At 43.3% G+C, this 15,616-nt stretch overlaps 1 protein-coding gene across 7 annotated transcripts in view; it reads right to left on the bottom strand.

Annotated features, from left to right (window-relative positions):
* Positions 1-15,616, bottom strand: part of LOC307129174 (uncharacterized protein) — a 47,895-nt gene that overhangs the window by 2,294 nt on the left and 29,985 nt on the right. For all 7 annotated transcript variants that reach the window (XM_079821381.1, XM_079821379.1, XM_079821380.1 and 4 more), the window contains 6 exons: positions 15,562-15,606; positions 13,607-13,636; positions 13,421-13,468; positions 11,426-11,458; positions 5,565-5,681; positions 5,433-5,483 (listed from right to left, as the gene is read on the bottom strand). In XM_079821381.1, the coding sequence (XP_079677507.1) occupies positions 5,433-5,483; positions 5,565-5,681; positions 11,426-11,458; positions 13,421-13,468; positions 13,607-13,636; positions 15,562-15,606 (324 nt within the window). The remainder of the gene's footprint in view (positions 1-5,432; positions 5,484-5,564; positions 5,682-11,425; positions 11,459-13,420; positions 13,469-13,606; positions 13,637-15,561; positions 15,607-15,616) is intronic.

The following is a 15,616-nucleotide window of genomic DNA, read 5'->3' as shown; positions in this document are numbered from 1 at the left end:
CATGTACAGCTTGGGCTCTGGAACCACACTTCTCGAGAGAGGCTGGACTCTCTACCACTCTGGAGTTGCCCATATAGAGAGGCGGAGGGCTGGAGTGGGTTTGCTTATAGCCCACCAGCTCAGCCGCCATGTGTTGGAGTTCACCCCGGTGAACGAGAGGGTCGCTTCCCTGCGCCTTCGGCTCAGGGATAGGTCTCTCACTGTCCTTTGTGCCTACGGCCCAAATGGCAGTGCGGAGTACCCGGCCCTCTTGGGGTCTCTGGGAGGGGTGCTGGAAAGTGCTCCGACTGGAGACTCCGTCGTTCTACTGGGGGACTTCAACGCCCACGTGGACAGTGACACCTGGAGGGGCGTGATTGGGAGGAACGGCCCCCGTGATCTGAACCCGAGCGGTGTTCTGTTATTGGATTTCTGTGCTAGCCACGGTTTGTCCATAACGAACACCATGTTCAAGCATAAGGGTGTCCATCAGTGCACGTGGCACCAGGACACCCTAGGCCGAAGGTCGATGATCGACTTTGTGGTCGTGTCATCGGATCTTCGGCAATATGTCTTGGACACTCGGGTGAAGAGAGGGGCGGAGCTGTCAACTGATCACCACCTGGTGGTGAGTTGGATCCGATGGCGGGGGAGGAAGCTGGACAGACTCGGCAGACCCAAACACACTGTGAGGGTCTTTTGGGAACGTTTGGCCGAGCCCCCTGTCAGAGAGATCTTCAACTCCCACCTCCGGCAGAACTTCGACCGGATCCCGAGGGAGTCTGGAGATATTGAGTCCGAGTGGACCATGTTCTCCACCTCCATTGTCGCTGCGGCCGCTCGGAGCTGTGGCCGTAAGGTCTCTGGTGCCTGTCGAGGCGGCAATCCCCGAACCCGGTGGTGGACACCGGAAGTAAGGGATGCCGTCAAGCTGAAGAAGGAGTCCTATCGGGCCTGGATGGCTTGTGGGACTCCGGAGGCAGCTGACCGGTACCGGCAGGCCAAACAGACTGCAGCCCGGGTAGTCGTGGAGGCCAAAAATCGGGCCTGGGAGGAGTTTGGTGAGGCCATGGAGAAAGACTATCGGTCGGCCTCGAAGAGATTCTGGCAAACCGTTCGACGCCTCAGGAGGGGGAAACAGTGGAGTAACACTGTTTACAGTGGCGATGGGCACCTATTGACCTCAACTGGGGATATCGTCGGGCGGTGGAAGGAATAGTTCGAGGATCTCCTCAATCCCACCGACATGTCTTCCGTTGAGGAAGCAGTGGCTGGGGACTCAGAGGTGGACTCGTCCATCACCCGGGCTGAAGTCATCGAGGTGGTTAAAAAGCTCCTCGGTGGCAAGGCACCGGGGTTGGATGAGATCCGCCCTGAGTACCTCAAGTCTCTGGATGTTGTGGGGCTGTCTTGGCTGACACGCCTCTGCAGCATCGCGTGGCGGTCGGGGACAGTGCCTCTGGACTGGCAGACCGGGGTGGTGGTCCCTCTTTTCAAGAAGGGGGACTGGAGAGTGTGTTCCAACTATAGGGGGATCACACTTCTCAGCCTCCCCGGGAAAGTCTATGCCAGGGTACTGGAGAGGAGAATTCGGCTGATAGTGGAACCTCCGATTCAGGAGGAACAGTGTGGTTTTCGTCCCGGTCGGGGAACACTGGACCAACTCTATACCCTTTCCAGGGTGCTGGAGGGTTCATGGGAGTTTGCCCAACCAGTCCACATGTGTTTTGTGGATTTGGAGAAGGCATTCGACTGTGTTCCCCGTGGCATTCTGTGGAGGGTGCTCTGGGAGTATGTGGTCCGGGGCTTACGGCTGTTTGGTCCCTGTACGACCAGAGCAGGAGCTTGGTCCGCAAGTCAGACTTGTTCCCGGTGCATGTTGGACTCCGGCAGGGCTGCCCTTTGTCACCGGTTCTGTTCATAATTTTTATGGACAGAATTTCTAGGCGCAGCCAAGGGCCGGAGAGTGTCCGGTTTGGGGACCACACGATTTCGTCACTGCTTTTTGCGGATGATGTTGTCGTGTTGGCCTCCTCAAACCAGCGTGCACTGGGACGGTTTGCGGCCGAGTGTGAAGCGGCTGGGATGAGAATCAGCACCTCCAAGTCCGAGGCCATGGTTCTCAGTCGGAAAAGGGTGGCTTGCCCGCTTCAGGTGGGTGGAGAGTTCCTGCCTCAAGTGGAGGAGTTCAGGTATCTTGGGGTCTTGTTCACGAGTGAGGGAAGGATGGAACGGGAGATTGACAGATGGATCGGTGCAGCTTCTGCAGTAATGCGGTCGATGTACCGGTCTGTCGTGGTGAAGAAGGAGCTGAGCTGCAAGGCAAAGCTCTCGATTTACCGGTCAATCTACGTTCCTACTCTCACCTATGGTCATGAGCTGTGGGTCATGACCGAAAGGACAAGATCCCGGATACAGGCGGCCGAAATGAGCTTTCTCCGTAGGGTGGCTGGGCGCTCCCTTAGAGATAGGGTGAGGAGCTCAGTCACCCGGGAGGAACTCGGAGTAGAGCCGCTGCTCCTCCACATCGAGAGGGGTCAGCTGAGGTGGCTCGGGCATCTGTTCCGGATGCCTCCTGGACGCCTTCCCAGGGAGGTGTTCCAGGCACGTCCCACCGGGAGGAGGCCCTGGGCAAGACCTAGGACACGCTGGAGGGATTATGTCTGGCCGGGGAACGCCTCGGGGTTCCCCCTGAAGAGCTGGAGGAAGTGGCTAGGGAGAGGGAAGTCTGGGCGTCTCTACTTAGACTGTTGCCCCCGCGACCCGGCCCCGGATAAGCGGAAGATGATGGATGGATGGATGGATGAATCATTCATTCAAGAGATTTGTTTTAAAAACGCTGATTCATCCAGTAATGAAACAAGTGAAGTCTTTATGAGAGAGTCATTGAATCATTCACTCAAGAGATTCGTTCAAAAACACTAAACAAGTCTTTGAGTGAGTCATTGAATCATTCATTCAAGAGATTTGTTCAAAAACACTGATTCTTCCAGTAATGAAACAAGTGAAGTCTTTATGAGTGAGTCATTGAATCATTCATTCAAGAGATTTGTTCAAAAACACTGATTCATCCAGTAATGAAACAAGTGAAGTGTTTATGAGTGAGTCATTGAATCATTCATTCAAGAGATTTGTTCAAAAACACTGATTCATCCAGTAACGAAACAAGTGAAGTGTTTATGAGTGAGTCATTGAATCATTCATTCAAGAGATTTGTTCAAAAACACTGATTCATCCAGTAACGAAACAAGTGAAGTCTTTATGAGTGACTCATTGAATCATTCACTCAAGAGATGTGTTCAAAAACACTGAACAAGTCTTTATGAGTGAGTCATTGAATCATTCATTCAAGAGATTTGTTCAAAAACACTGAACAAGTCTTTATGAGTGAGTCATTGAATCATTCATTCAAGAGATTTGTTTTAAAAACACTGATTCATCCAGTAATGAAACAAGTGAAGTCTTTATGAGTGAGTCATTGAATCATTCACTCAAGAGATTTGTTCAAAAACACTGATTCATCCAGTAATGAAACAAGTCTTTATGAGTGAGTCATTGAATCATTTGTTTAAGTGATTTGTTCAAAAACACTGATTCATCCAGTAATGAAACAAGTGAAGTCTTTATGAGTGAGTCATTGAATCATTCACTCAAGAGATCTGTTCAAAAACACTGATTCATCCAGTAATGAAATAAGTGAAGTCTTTTACGAGTGAGTCATTGATTCATTCACTCAAGAGATTAGTTCAAAAACACTGATTTAGAGGGCTGCATTGGGATTGAGTCCCGCCGGGTCCCGCGGGACCCAACGTAAATCTCGCGGGAGCGGGCGGTTTGAATTTTGCTGCGGGCGGGAATGGGCGGCTAAAAAAAACACAGCGGGAATCGGCGGGATAGGGAGGTTGCCTAACGACATGATGGCGAAGATGTCAATAGATGATGTAGAAAAGAACCTCAAAAGAGGTATTTACAGCACAAAAGCTAAGCAAGGAAAGTCTGACATTTGGAGAAGTTTCTCAATTGTTTTGGTAGGCAAAATCATGCGGTATAACGTTATATGTATCCACATATTGCGCAGCTGGCAAATACACAGCTACTTGATCATACCTCACCAAAAACGCTCAGCACTCCCTGCAGGTCAAGTTGACTGTTTGGTGTTTTTGACAAACAATACATAGAAGTTTAGTGAGTGGAAATGGATTGTTTCTAAATGTCCGTTTGCTATTTTGTGTTCACATTACGTTCTGTTGAAGCATGTTTTCTCAGGTTTCCTTTCAGTCGGTCACATTCGATGGAATTGGGATCTGTTTTTTGTTTCTCAATCTGGTTTTCTGTTTTGCAAAGCAGTCTATTTTTAGGTGCAAAGTTTTTGATAAAAACGAAATTATATTTGAATGTATTTGTCTTTTTTTTTTTTTTTTTACATGCAGGCCAGGGAAACGAAACAAACAACCCCATGAATCTCTTTAATAATATCAATACAAATACGTGTTTTTTTTCCTGCGGGACGGGAGAAGACACAAAATCAATGCATCTCTATTATTGTGCGGGAATAAATTCTCGGAGTTTTGCGGGTGCGGGCGGGAGTGGACATACATATTGCGGGAGCGGGCGGGAGTGTAACACATACGTTGCGGGAGCGGGCGGTAATGGTCAGAAATTCGGCGGGTGCGGGCGGGAGCGGGATGAAGAAAACAGTCCCGCGCAGGGCTCTACACTGATTCATCCAGTAATGAAATAAGTGAAGTCTTTTACGAGTGAGTCAAAATCAGATTTGTTCAAAAACACTGATTCATCCAGTAATGAAACAAGTCTTTGAGTGAGTCATTGAATCATTCATTCAAGAGATTTGTTCCCAAACACTGATTCAGTCTTTATGAGTGAGTCATTGAATCATTCATTCAAGATATTTGTTTTAAAAACACCGATTCAGTCTTTATGAGTGAGTCATTGAATCATTCATTCAAGAGATTTGTTCAAAAACACTGATTCATCCAGTAATGAAACAAGTCTTTGAGTGAGTCATTGAATCATTCATTCAAGAGATTTGTTCCCAAACACTGATTCAGTCTTTATGAGTGAGTCATTGAATCATTCATTCAAGAGATTTGTTCAAAAACACTGATTCATCCAGTAATGAAACAAGTCTTTATGAGTGAGTCATTGAATCATTCATTCAAGAGATTCGTTCAAAAACACTGATTCATCCAGTAATGAAACAAGTCTTTATGAGTGAGTCATTGATCAAAAATAATGAATTCAGATTCATTAAACATGTTAAGCATTTATCAGAACCTCTAGTAAACTGTAGGTTATTTGTTTAGTTATCTGTTATCTGTATCAGAATCGTGATCTTAGTTTGAAACCAAAAGAAAAATGCCACTGTCGTATAAGTAACAATATATTCAGTGAAGAGCATATTTGTAAGGGTGAGTGAGCTGTGAATGCCTCACCCTGTGGGTCGCTCTGCGTGCCGTTCTCTTCTTTGGCACTCTCTGGGTCACCTGAAGAGAAAGCATCGCTCAGTCAACATTAACCCAAACTGACCACATGTGTGATTCTGTGCCACTGATCTCCTCACAGACCTCTCTGGACCTTGAAGCACAGTTTCTTCTTCTGATAGGTGAAGTAGCCGGTTATGGCACCAACAGCTGCTACTGCAATCCCACAGACAACACCAACAACCGTCCCGGATCCACTGTCTGGAACAGAGCCGCCCAGGGTCAGGGGTGCTATATGGCTGCTCAAGTGCTCTGGGTGGTTGCTAGGGCGTGGCTTGGTAGTTAAAGGGGGTCTAGTTGGTTGCTAGGGCATTGCTAGGTCATCATTAGGGTGTTCTGGGTGGTTGCTAGGGCGTGGCTTGGTAGTTTAGGGGGGTCTAGTTGGTTGCTAGGGCATTGCTAGGTCATCATTAGGGTGTTCTGGGTGGTTGCTAGGGTGTTGCTAGGTAGTTGTGTTAGAGGGTTCTAGGTGGTTCTTAGGCAATCGCTAGGTAGTTAGTAGGGTGTTCTGGGTGGTTGCTAAACGTCGCTAAGTAGTTGTAGGGGGCTCTATTTGGTTGCTAGGTCATCATTGGGGTGGTTACTAGGGCGTTGCCAGGTAGTTATTAGGGTGTTCTGGGTGGTTGCTAGGACATTGCTTTGTAGTTGTTGGGGGACTCTATTTAGTTGCTAGGACATCATTGGGGTGGTTGTTAGGGCGTTGCTGGGTAGTTCTGGGTGGTTGCTAGTTAGTTGTTAGGGAACTCTAGGTGGTTGCTAGGTCAATGCTAGGTAGTCATCAGGGTGTTCTGGGTGGTTGCTAGGGTGTTGCTAGGTAGTTGTTTTAGAGGGTTCTAGGTGGTTCTTAGGCAATCGCTAGGTAGTTATTAGGGTGTTCTGGGTGGTTGCTAAGACGTCACTAAGTAGTAGTTGGGGGCTCCATTTGTTTGCTAGGTCATCATTGGGGTGGTTACTAGGGCGTTGCTACGTAGTTATTAGGGTGTTCTGAGTGTTTGCTAAGACGTCACTAAGTAATAGTTGGGGGCTCCATTTGGTTGCTAGGTCATCATTGGGGTGGTTACTAGGGCGTTGCTACGTAGTTATTAGGGTGTTCTGGGTGTTTGCTAAGACGTCACTAAGTAGTAGTTGGGGGCTCTAGTTAGTTGCTAGGACATCATTGGGGTGGTTGCTAGGGCGTTGCTGGGTAGTTCTGGGTGGTTGCTAGTTAGTTGTTAGGGAACTCTAGGTGGTTGCTAGGTCAATGCTAGGTAGTCATCAGGGTGTTCTGGGTGGTTGCTATGGTGTTGCTAGGTAGTTGTTTTAGAGGGTTCTAGGTGGTTCTTAGGCAATCGCAAGGTAGTTAGTAGGGTGTTCTGGGTGGTTGCTAAGACGTTGCTAAGTAGTTGTTGGGGGCTCTATTTGGTTGCTAGGTCATCACTGGGGTGGTTACTAGGGTGTTGCTGGGTAGTTATTAGGGTGTTCTGGGTGGTTGATAGGACGTTGCTTTGTCGTTTTGGGGGGGCTCTAGTTGTTTTTTATTAGGACATCATTGGGGTGGTTGCTAGGGCGTTGCTGGGTAGTTCTGGGTGGTTGCTAGTTAGTTGCTAGTTAGTTGTTAGGGAACTCTAGGTGGTTGCTAGGTCAATGCTAGGTAGTCACCAGGGTGTTCTGGATGGTTTCTAGGGTGATGTTAGGTAATCATTAGGGGTTTCTGAGTGTTTACTAGGGCGTTGCTATGTAGTCAATAACGGGGTTCTGGGTGGTTCTTAGGATGTTGATAGGTAGTTGTTGAAGTGGTTACTATGACGTTGCTAGATAGTAGTTGTTTGGGTATTATGCATGGTTGATCGGGCATTGCTAGGCAGTCGTGAAGGGGTTCTGAGTGGTTGCTAGGATGTTGCTATGTAGTTAAGAGGAGGGTTCTTGGTAGTTCCTAAGATGTTGATATCTAGTTTGGGTTCTGGGTGGTTGCTAGGGCATTGCTATGTAGTTGTTATGGTATTATGCATGGTTGATAGGGCATTGCTAGGTAGTTGTGAAGGGTTTCTGAGTGGTTGCTAGGGCGTTGCTATGTAGTTAAGAGGAGGGTTCTAGGTAGTTCCTAGGATATTGATAGGTAGTTGGGGGTTCTGGGTGGTTGATAGGGCATTGCTAGGTAGTTGTGATGGGGTTCTGAGTGGTTGCTAGGGCGTTGCTATGTAGTTAAGAGGAGGGTTCTAGGTAGTTCCTATGATGTTGACATGTAGTTGAGGGTTCTGGGGGGTTGCTAGGGCATTGCTATGTAGATGTTAGGGTATTATGAATGGTTGATAGGGATTTGCTAGGTAGTCGTTAAGGGGTTCTGAGTGGTTGCTAGGGCGTTGCTATGTATTTAAGATAAGGGTTCTAGGTAGTTCATCGGATGTTGACAGGTAGTTGAGGGTTCTGGGGGGTTGCTAGGGCATTGCTATGTAGTTGTTAGGGTATTATGAATGGTTGATAGGGCATTGCTAGGTAGTCGTTAAGGGGTTCTGAGTGGTTGCTAGGGTGTTGCTATGTAGTAATAAGAGGGTTCTGGGTGGTTCCTAGGATGTTGATAGGTAGTTGTTGGGGTGGTTGCTAGGGCATTGCTAGATAGACGATAGGGGGTTCTGCGTGGTTGCTAAGGTGTTGCTAAGTAGTCGTTAGGGGGTTCTGGGTGGAAATTCACTGTTTTGCATGAGAATCTGTATTTGATCTTCTGGTCTGTAGATATGGCTTAGGTTCCTCCATTAAAATAATGTTTACTTACAGTGATTGTGACAAACCCTTAACACTGAGCTAGTGACAGCGATGCTTGACTTAAACAGCACTAATAACACGATCATCGTCCGCATGAGCTGATCATCTATAAAACCGGCCGCTCCACCCAGTCTAACAGACACAACAGATCTGCTCTGAACACACACAGTTCACAGGAGTCCTGATCATCTACTGAGAGTTTCACATCAGTTCTGTCAAGCTCAAAAACACAAATTATATTATTACTGTATAATATCAGTGGATAGGAAGCAACAAGAGATTCACACAATGATCCACTAGATGGCAGCATTACACACAAATTCAACATTATGACATGCTAAATTATGACATAAAACTAATGTTGTCATAATATTGACTTTTATCTTCGAATTTCACATATTTGCCATAATGCATCTTAGAAATGATTGTAATTTATAATTTTGACTTTTTTTCTCATGACTTTTTAAACTTATAATTTTAACTTTTTTGTCAATTAAAAAAACATATTTAGATTTTTTTTTACTCATAATTTCAACTTTTCCCCCTTTTTCTTAGGGCATCGCTAGGTAGTTATTAGGGTGTTGGGGTGGTTGCTAGGGTGTTACTAGGTAGTTATTAGGCTGTCCTAGGTGGTGGCTAGGACGTTGCTTGGTAGTTGTTGGGGGGGGGGGCGTTAGATGGTTGCTAGGGCACTGCTCGGCCATCATTAATGATGGGGTGTTGGGGAGGTTTCTAGGGCATTGTCAGGTCACCATTAGGGTGTTAGGGTAGTTGCTAGGGCATTGTTAGGTCATCATTAGGGTGTTAGGGTGGTTGCTAGGGCATTGTTAGGTCTTCATTAGGGTGTTAGGGTGGTTGTTAGGGCATTGTTAGGTCTTCATTAGGGTGTTAGGGTGGTTGCTAGGGCATTGTTAGGTCATCATTAGGGTGTTGGGGTGGTTGCTAGGGCGTTGCTAGGAAGTTGTTGGGGGGGTCTAGTTGGTTGCTAGGGCATTGCTAGGTCATCATTAGGGTGTAAGGGTGGTTGCTAGGGCATTGTTAGGTCTTCATTAGGGTGTTGGGGAGGTTGCTAGGGCATTGTTAGGTCTTCATTAGGGTGTAAGGGTGGTTGCTAGGGCATTGTTAGGAAGTTGTTGGGGGGTCTAGTTGGTTGCTAGGGCATTGCTAGGTCATCATTAGGGTGTAAGGGTGGTTGCTAGGGCATTGTTAGGTCATCATTAGGGTGTAAGGGTGGTTGCTAGGGCGTTGCTAGGAAGTTGTTGGGGGGGTCTAGTTGGTTGCTAGGGCATTGCTAGGTCATCATTAGGGTGTAAGGGTGGTTGCTAGGGCATTGTTAGGTCTTCATTAGGGTGTTGGGGAGGATGCTAGTACGTTGTTTGGTAGTTGTTGGGGGGGTCTAGTTGGTTGCTAGGGCATTGCTAGGTCAACATTTGGGTGTTGGGGTGGTTGCTAGGGCGTTGCTATTTAGTAATTAGGGTGTTCTGGGTGGTTGCTAGGACTTGTTAAGGTTGTTAAGGACTTTTTGAATTTATAATTTTAACTTTTTTGTAAATTTTGAAAAAAATATTTAGATTTTTTCACTCATCATTTCTATTAATATGACTTTATATGAATTTTATGTCATCATTGTCATCATTAGGGTGTAAGGGTGGTTGCTAGGGCATTGTTAGGTCTTCATTAGGGTGTTGGGGAGGTTGCTAGGGCATTGTTAGGTCTTCATTAGGGTGTAAGGGTGGTTGCTAGGGCATTGTTAGGAAGTTGTTGGGGGGGTCTAGTTGGTTGCTAGGGCATTGCTAGGTCATCATTAGGGTGTAAGGGTGGTTGCTAGGGCATTGTTAGGTCTTCATTAGGGTGTTGGGGAGGTTGCTAGGGCATTGTTAGGTCATCATTAGGGTGTAAGGGTGGTTGCTTGGGCGTTGCTAGGAAGTTGTTGGGGGGGTCTAGTTGGTTGCTAGGGCATTGCTAGGTCATCATTAGGGTGTAAGGGTGGTTGCTAGGGCATTGTTAGGTCTTCATTAGGGTGTTGGGGAGGATGCTAGTACGTTGTTTGGTAGTTGTTGGGGGGGTCTAGTTGGTTGCTAGGGCATTGCTAGGTCAACATTAGGGTGTTGGGGTGGTTGCTAGGGCGTTGCTATTTAGTAATTAGGGTGTTCTGGGTGGTTGCTAGGACTTGTTAAGGTTGTTAAGGACTTTTTGAATTTATAATTTTAACTTTTTTGTAAATTTAAAAAAAAATATTTAGATTTTTTCACTCATCATTTCTATTAATATGACTTTATATGAATTTTATGTCATAATTTTTTGTTTTAATCTTGTAATTTCACTTTCTTTAATCCCATTATTGTCATTTTGACTTTTTTCAATTGACTTTTTATCTCATAATTTCAATTATGACTCCAAACTCGTTTTATTTTCATTCTTCCATGAAACATGTTAGAAGATATTTTTCAGAATTTTTATTTTATAACATCAAAAGGATAATTCATAATTTAGGTTTTTTATTTCATAACTATGACTTTTTTTTTAATGTCAACTTCAATTTTCAAACTTCAAATTTGTCTCATAATTTTGACTTTATATGAATTTTATGTCATAGTTTAGATTTTTTTAATCTTGTAATTTCCCTTTTTTAATCCCATAATTGTCATATTATGTCACAATTTGGACTTTTGTCATCATAATTTTGTGGCTGTTATTGTTTTCTTCCTTCACGGATGGTGTCAGACTGTTTGTGTTGAATAACGTCAGTCCCCAGAGGAGGCGGCTCCAGCTTTTCCATCACCAGATCGTGTGTGTGTGTGTGTGTGTGTTGTTTAACACTCGACGGTGTGTGTTTAGAGCATCGCTGTCACTAGGGCTGAATATAATCAGGGTGGCACTGCTTTTCATTATTGACAGGAATGAAGCGAGACTGTGATGGACAGAAATGCAGTGTTCAATGTAGTTTAACAACATACTGATTGCTCAGCTGACGAATCCAGGACTTTTATACAAAGCTTACCATTGTAAAGATGTTAAATCAATCCCTCACAGCCTCAATATGGCGTCTACTCTGACTAACAATCACTAAATGGCCCTAAAAATGTCCATAAAACAGGAGAAAACCCCCAGAAGCTCCTCTACAGAGCATAAGATCACCTGAGGAAGAGCTCTGGGACTTTCTCAAACTTGTATATTATTTCATATCATTTTAATATGTGTGTTACCGTTAGGCCCAGACGCGGCTCCAGCGCTGCGAGCTGTAATGATAAAGATAAAAATGTGATTAAAAACTGATATTTGCAATAACCACTGCTGTGAAATATGGAGAAAATACCATTTATGTCGTTTATTTTAGACCGTGTATTAAATATAATGCATTGTTTGCAATTTTATTAGGGGCCAAGCACCGAAATGCGTTTTCTTCTGATTCCGCGGCGATTCGATTGAACCTTATGACGCCATTTTCTGTATTGGCAATTTTCCCGCCAAATTTTCCCGCCAAAAACAATCTTTATCGAACTCCTCCTAGACGGTTTATCCGATTTGCACGGGAATTGAACCAGATCATCTTCAGACAATGCCAACAGTGAGTTAAGGAATTCAAGTCGATTCGTCAAAGCGTTTTTGAATAACACGCAAACGAATTTTACGTAGCGCTTACGAAAATAGCCATAATGTTGTATCTCCGCAACACTTTATCGCATTCTGACCAAACTTGATAAAGATCATCACAAGCATGAACTGAGGCTACATTTCGGCGCTTATAACTGGTTTTATAATGGTTTGCCCAAAAATCCTAAAAGTTGTTAGTTTCAGGACGGCAAGTCGAATGACTTGTATTCCATATCGGCCATTTAGAATTTTGTAGTAAAATGCTATATTTTATGAACGCATTAGCGTATTGTTACGAAACTCGGTATGGGTCATCAGCACAATGCCCTGAAGGAACCTGAGAAGTTTCGAGTCAGCGCCACCTAGTGGTAAAATCAAATATTCACATGCTTTTCACTTTGGATGTGGTTGACTTACTTTGACGGGAGTCATATAATTCTTGTCAAGTCCAACGATACCAAACATACTAGGTTTTGCCTTATGGTTTGTTTAACGTTGTGATGTAGCTTTTTAACAACTTTCGCGAATATCTTCGAAAACCGTTAGTCCGATCGAGACAAAACCACCATAGAAAAACCAGAATCATAGCGGGTTGACTAAACATTGAGGGCCAAATGTCAACATTTTGGCAAAAAATGCAATCAAGTTGGGTTTGGGTTATTTTTTTATATGCTCATAAATACAAACGTCTATACATTTATGGGTCACACTCAGGACCTTCGGGTCAAAAATGACCCGGAGGGCGGGATTAAAATAAAAAAGATTTGAGTAAAATCAATAAAATATATTTTTGTTCAATAATATTTTTTCTCTTCTTTTTTGCTGTTTTGAGATAATTAATAATTAATATTTATGCAATAATTATGACCCATTTTTTCCCATTGAATATAATAAAAAATGTATGTATATATATTGAGCATTTTTATCGCGCAATAGCACATTTTTACCACTATAGTGGATCTTGCGTTTTATAAAAGAAAAGTTAAAAATCGTAGCTTCATCGGACTGGTCCGAGACTTGGTGACTTTATTGGTACTTGGTATATGAACACCCCAAAAAATTGGGGACAGGATTTGAAAAGTCTTAGTGGTCGTAAAAAAAAATAGTCACACTCAGGACCTTCGGGTCAAAAATGACCCCCATAGGACATGAATGGGAAATTCGTTCATGGGAAATGCTCACTCTGTATTTTCATATTTTTGCCAATTTCTCATTCATTTCCCGAAGGTCCTGAGTGTGACTATATTTACGACCACTTAGACTTTTCAAATCCTGTCCCCAATTGTATTGGGTGTTCATTTACCAAGTACCAATAAAGTCACCAAGTTTCAGACCATTCCGATGAAGCTACGATTTTTTATTTTGAAAAATTCGGGTCAGAACCGAAGAGCCCCAGAGGGTTAAACAAAACATGAAATCGCCTCTATACGACTCAATGTATTTTTAGCTTAAAATTGTCTCCAAATGTCTTTCCTCATTTGTGCAGTTGATCTGCCGCTGCTTCCCTGTTTCTTCTGTCGCGCTTGATCCCGATAATCGCTGCTTGCAGTCATATTTATTATATATTTTAGCTTGTTTCGGCATGTAAATGACAGAAAGTGCCGTACCTCTGCCTTGACCTCCGCTGTGCTTGCCTGCATCTCCGACGTCAACCTCTTTTATAAGCAGAAATCTCTCATTAATTGCTGAAATGTATTATTTCTATACACTCAGAATGGCATGCATTATAAAGTTGAATGTGCCAGTTGTATTTATATAAGCCGCTTTAGAGAAAAACACTGCAAAATCTTTACCTGGATCCTCCAATGGTTGCGCTTCCTCATCTGTAAAGTAAAGGATATATGATGTGTGAGTGTGTGTTTATAGTGTAGGATTTAGGAATTTTTACTGTGACCGTTTTGTCTTTGAATCACTAATCATCTCTTTTGATTGACAGTTTCCACTTGTTAAACCGGGAGCGGTAATGAAATGAAGTGTGTGATCACAAACAAGAAACTACGCAAAGGTTCTCACACACTCAATTTTGTTCCCAGTTCAGTCATGCATTATGTGAGCGATCAAAATGCACTCAAACCAGCAAGACACGCTTTATTTTAAGAGTACGTCTCGAGTTGAGATGTTCTCTGCTCATCAAGACTGCATTTATTTAATCAGAAATACAGTAGAAATAGTGAAAATATTATTCCAATGTAAAAAAAAAAACTCGTCTAGCATCACAATCTGGCCAAACTCGCTCAAATCCTCACGCTTGCCCATTTCTCCTGCTTCTAACACATCAACTCTGAGGACGAAATGTTCACTTGCTGCCGAATATATCCCACCCACTCAGGGGCAACTACCCAGTGCCAGAGGGGTATGCAGCAACAATTTTGGAGTTTTTTACGGTACTATTGTATTGTTGTTGTATTTTCATTAAAAATAGGCTAATGACAAACATAAAAATAAACATTCATTTGAAAGTAATTAAAGAGGAAATTATGAGTTAAGCAATATCACGAGCAAGAGTGCTATTTTCCAGAGTAGCCGATATCAGCACGATTGCAAAATGCAATATTAATTTTATACAACAGTTCAATAAACAACAAGTTGTCATTTTTTACAGTTTTGCTCTATTTTTCCAACAAAAATAAATTCAAACAAAGTATAGGTTTCGTTCTCGAATAATTCACCATTTTTGAACAGGTTAGAACGAATTAGTTGAATGATTCTAGAATCCACTCACGCCGCCAAATATACTGGCAGATTATAGTTTCATAGGCCTGGAATAATTTCATATTTCTATAATTAAAATATTATATTTAGAACATAAATCTAAAAATCTCATGACATTATTTAGGCAATTGTAATTACAGTGTAAGTGGATTTTGATAAATGGTAAGATGGATTTTGTTGATACTGATTTCATTTCATTCTTATAACAGCCATAGTGTATCGTGGTCAATAGTGTAATTACTTAAAAAGATGCTCAACAATATGTAACTTTACTTTATAAGAGGTGTGCCATAAAAAGTAAGCATGCAATTGTGAGAACACCAAGGAAAGAGCACGATTTAGTCTGTTTGGAGACTTCAAACACAAGTTTGCACTGCCTGTTTGGTTTACCTGTTTAGCCTACACGTTAATAATAACGTGCGTTTTGTCCGACTAATAGCGCGCGTCCTCGATGGAAACGCGCATTTTGTAAATAGCAAATTATGCGTCGAGGATGTGCGCTTTGATATAAAAACACGCATCGGATACGCGCGTTTTCCTTGACCCCAAAGCGCATGTTAAGAACGCACGTTTTTGTGGTAAATCACGCGTCAAGGATGTGCGTTTTGCTGTCAAATCGGACGCTTTTGACGTGTCAGTGCCAGGCGCGCCCACTCGCGATATTACATTATTATCCAAAATTCTATTATGGAATCTTATGAGGGCGCCTACTCTAGCCTGTTAGTCCTCTAAAATGCTATATAATATTGAGGAAATACAGAAATTATTTAGAAACGCACAACAGCAGCTACATATAGAAAATACCAAAATATATATTTTTTTTTCATACCATCGTTTTGGCGCCCCTCTGCGCATACACACTTTTTACGCCACTGCACCCACTAACAGAGATCATCAGTGTACCGGTCATAATGTTATGCCTGATCGGTGTGTATATATATATATAATATTCTCGTGCAGAAGGTGAAGGCTCAGGACTGATGGATGTAGTTTCTGAATGATGGAGATGCACTAAAGCGTTGAGATCTCGGCTTACCTGTATTTACACCGAGAGCCTCAGAAAGATCAAATCCTTCATGAACTGCAGAAAC

This window comes from Gobio gobio, assembly GCF_949357685.1.
Source record: "Gobio gobio genome assembly, chromosome: 7".
Classification (NCBI taxonomy): domain Eukaryota; kingdom Metazoa; phylum Chordata; class Actinopteri; order Cypriniformes; family Gobionidae; genus Gobio; species Gobio gobio.
The sequence above is the reverse complement of the archived record's forward strand: the minus strand, read 5'-3'. Positions and strand labels throughout refer to the sequence as shown.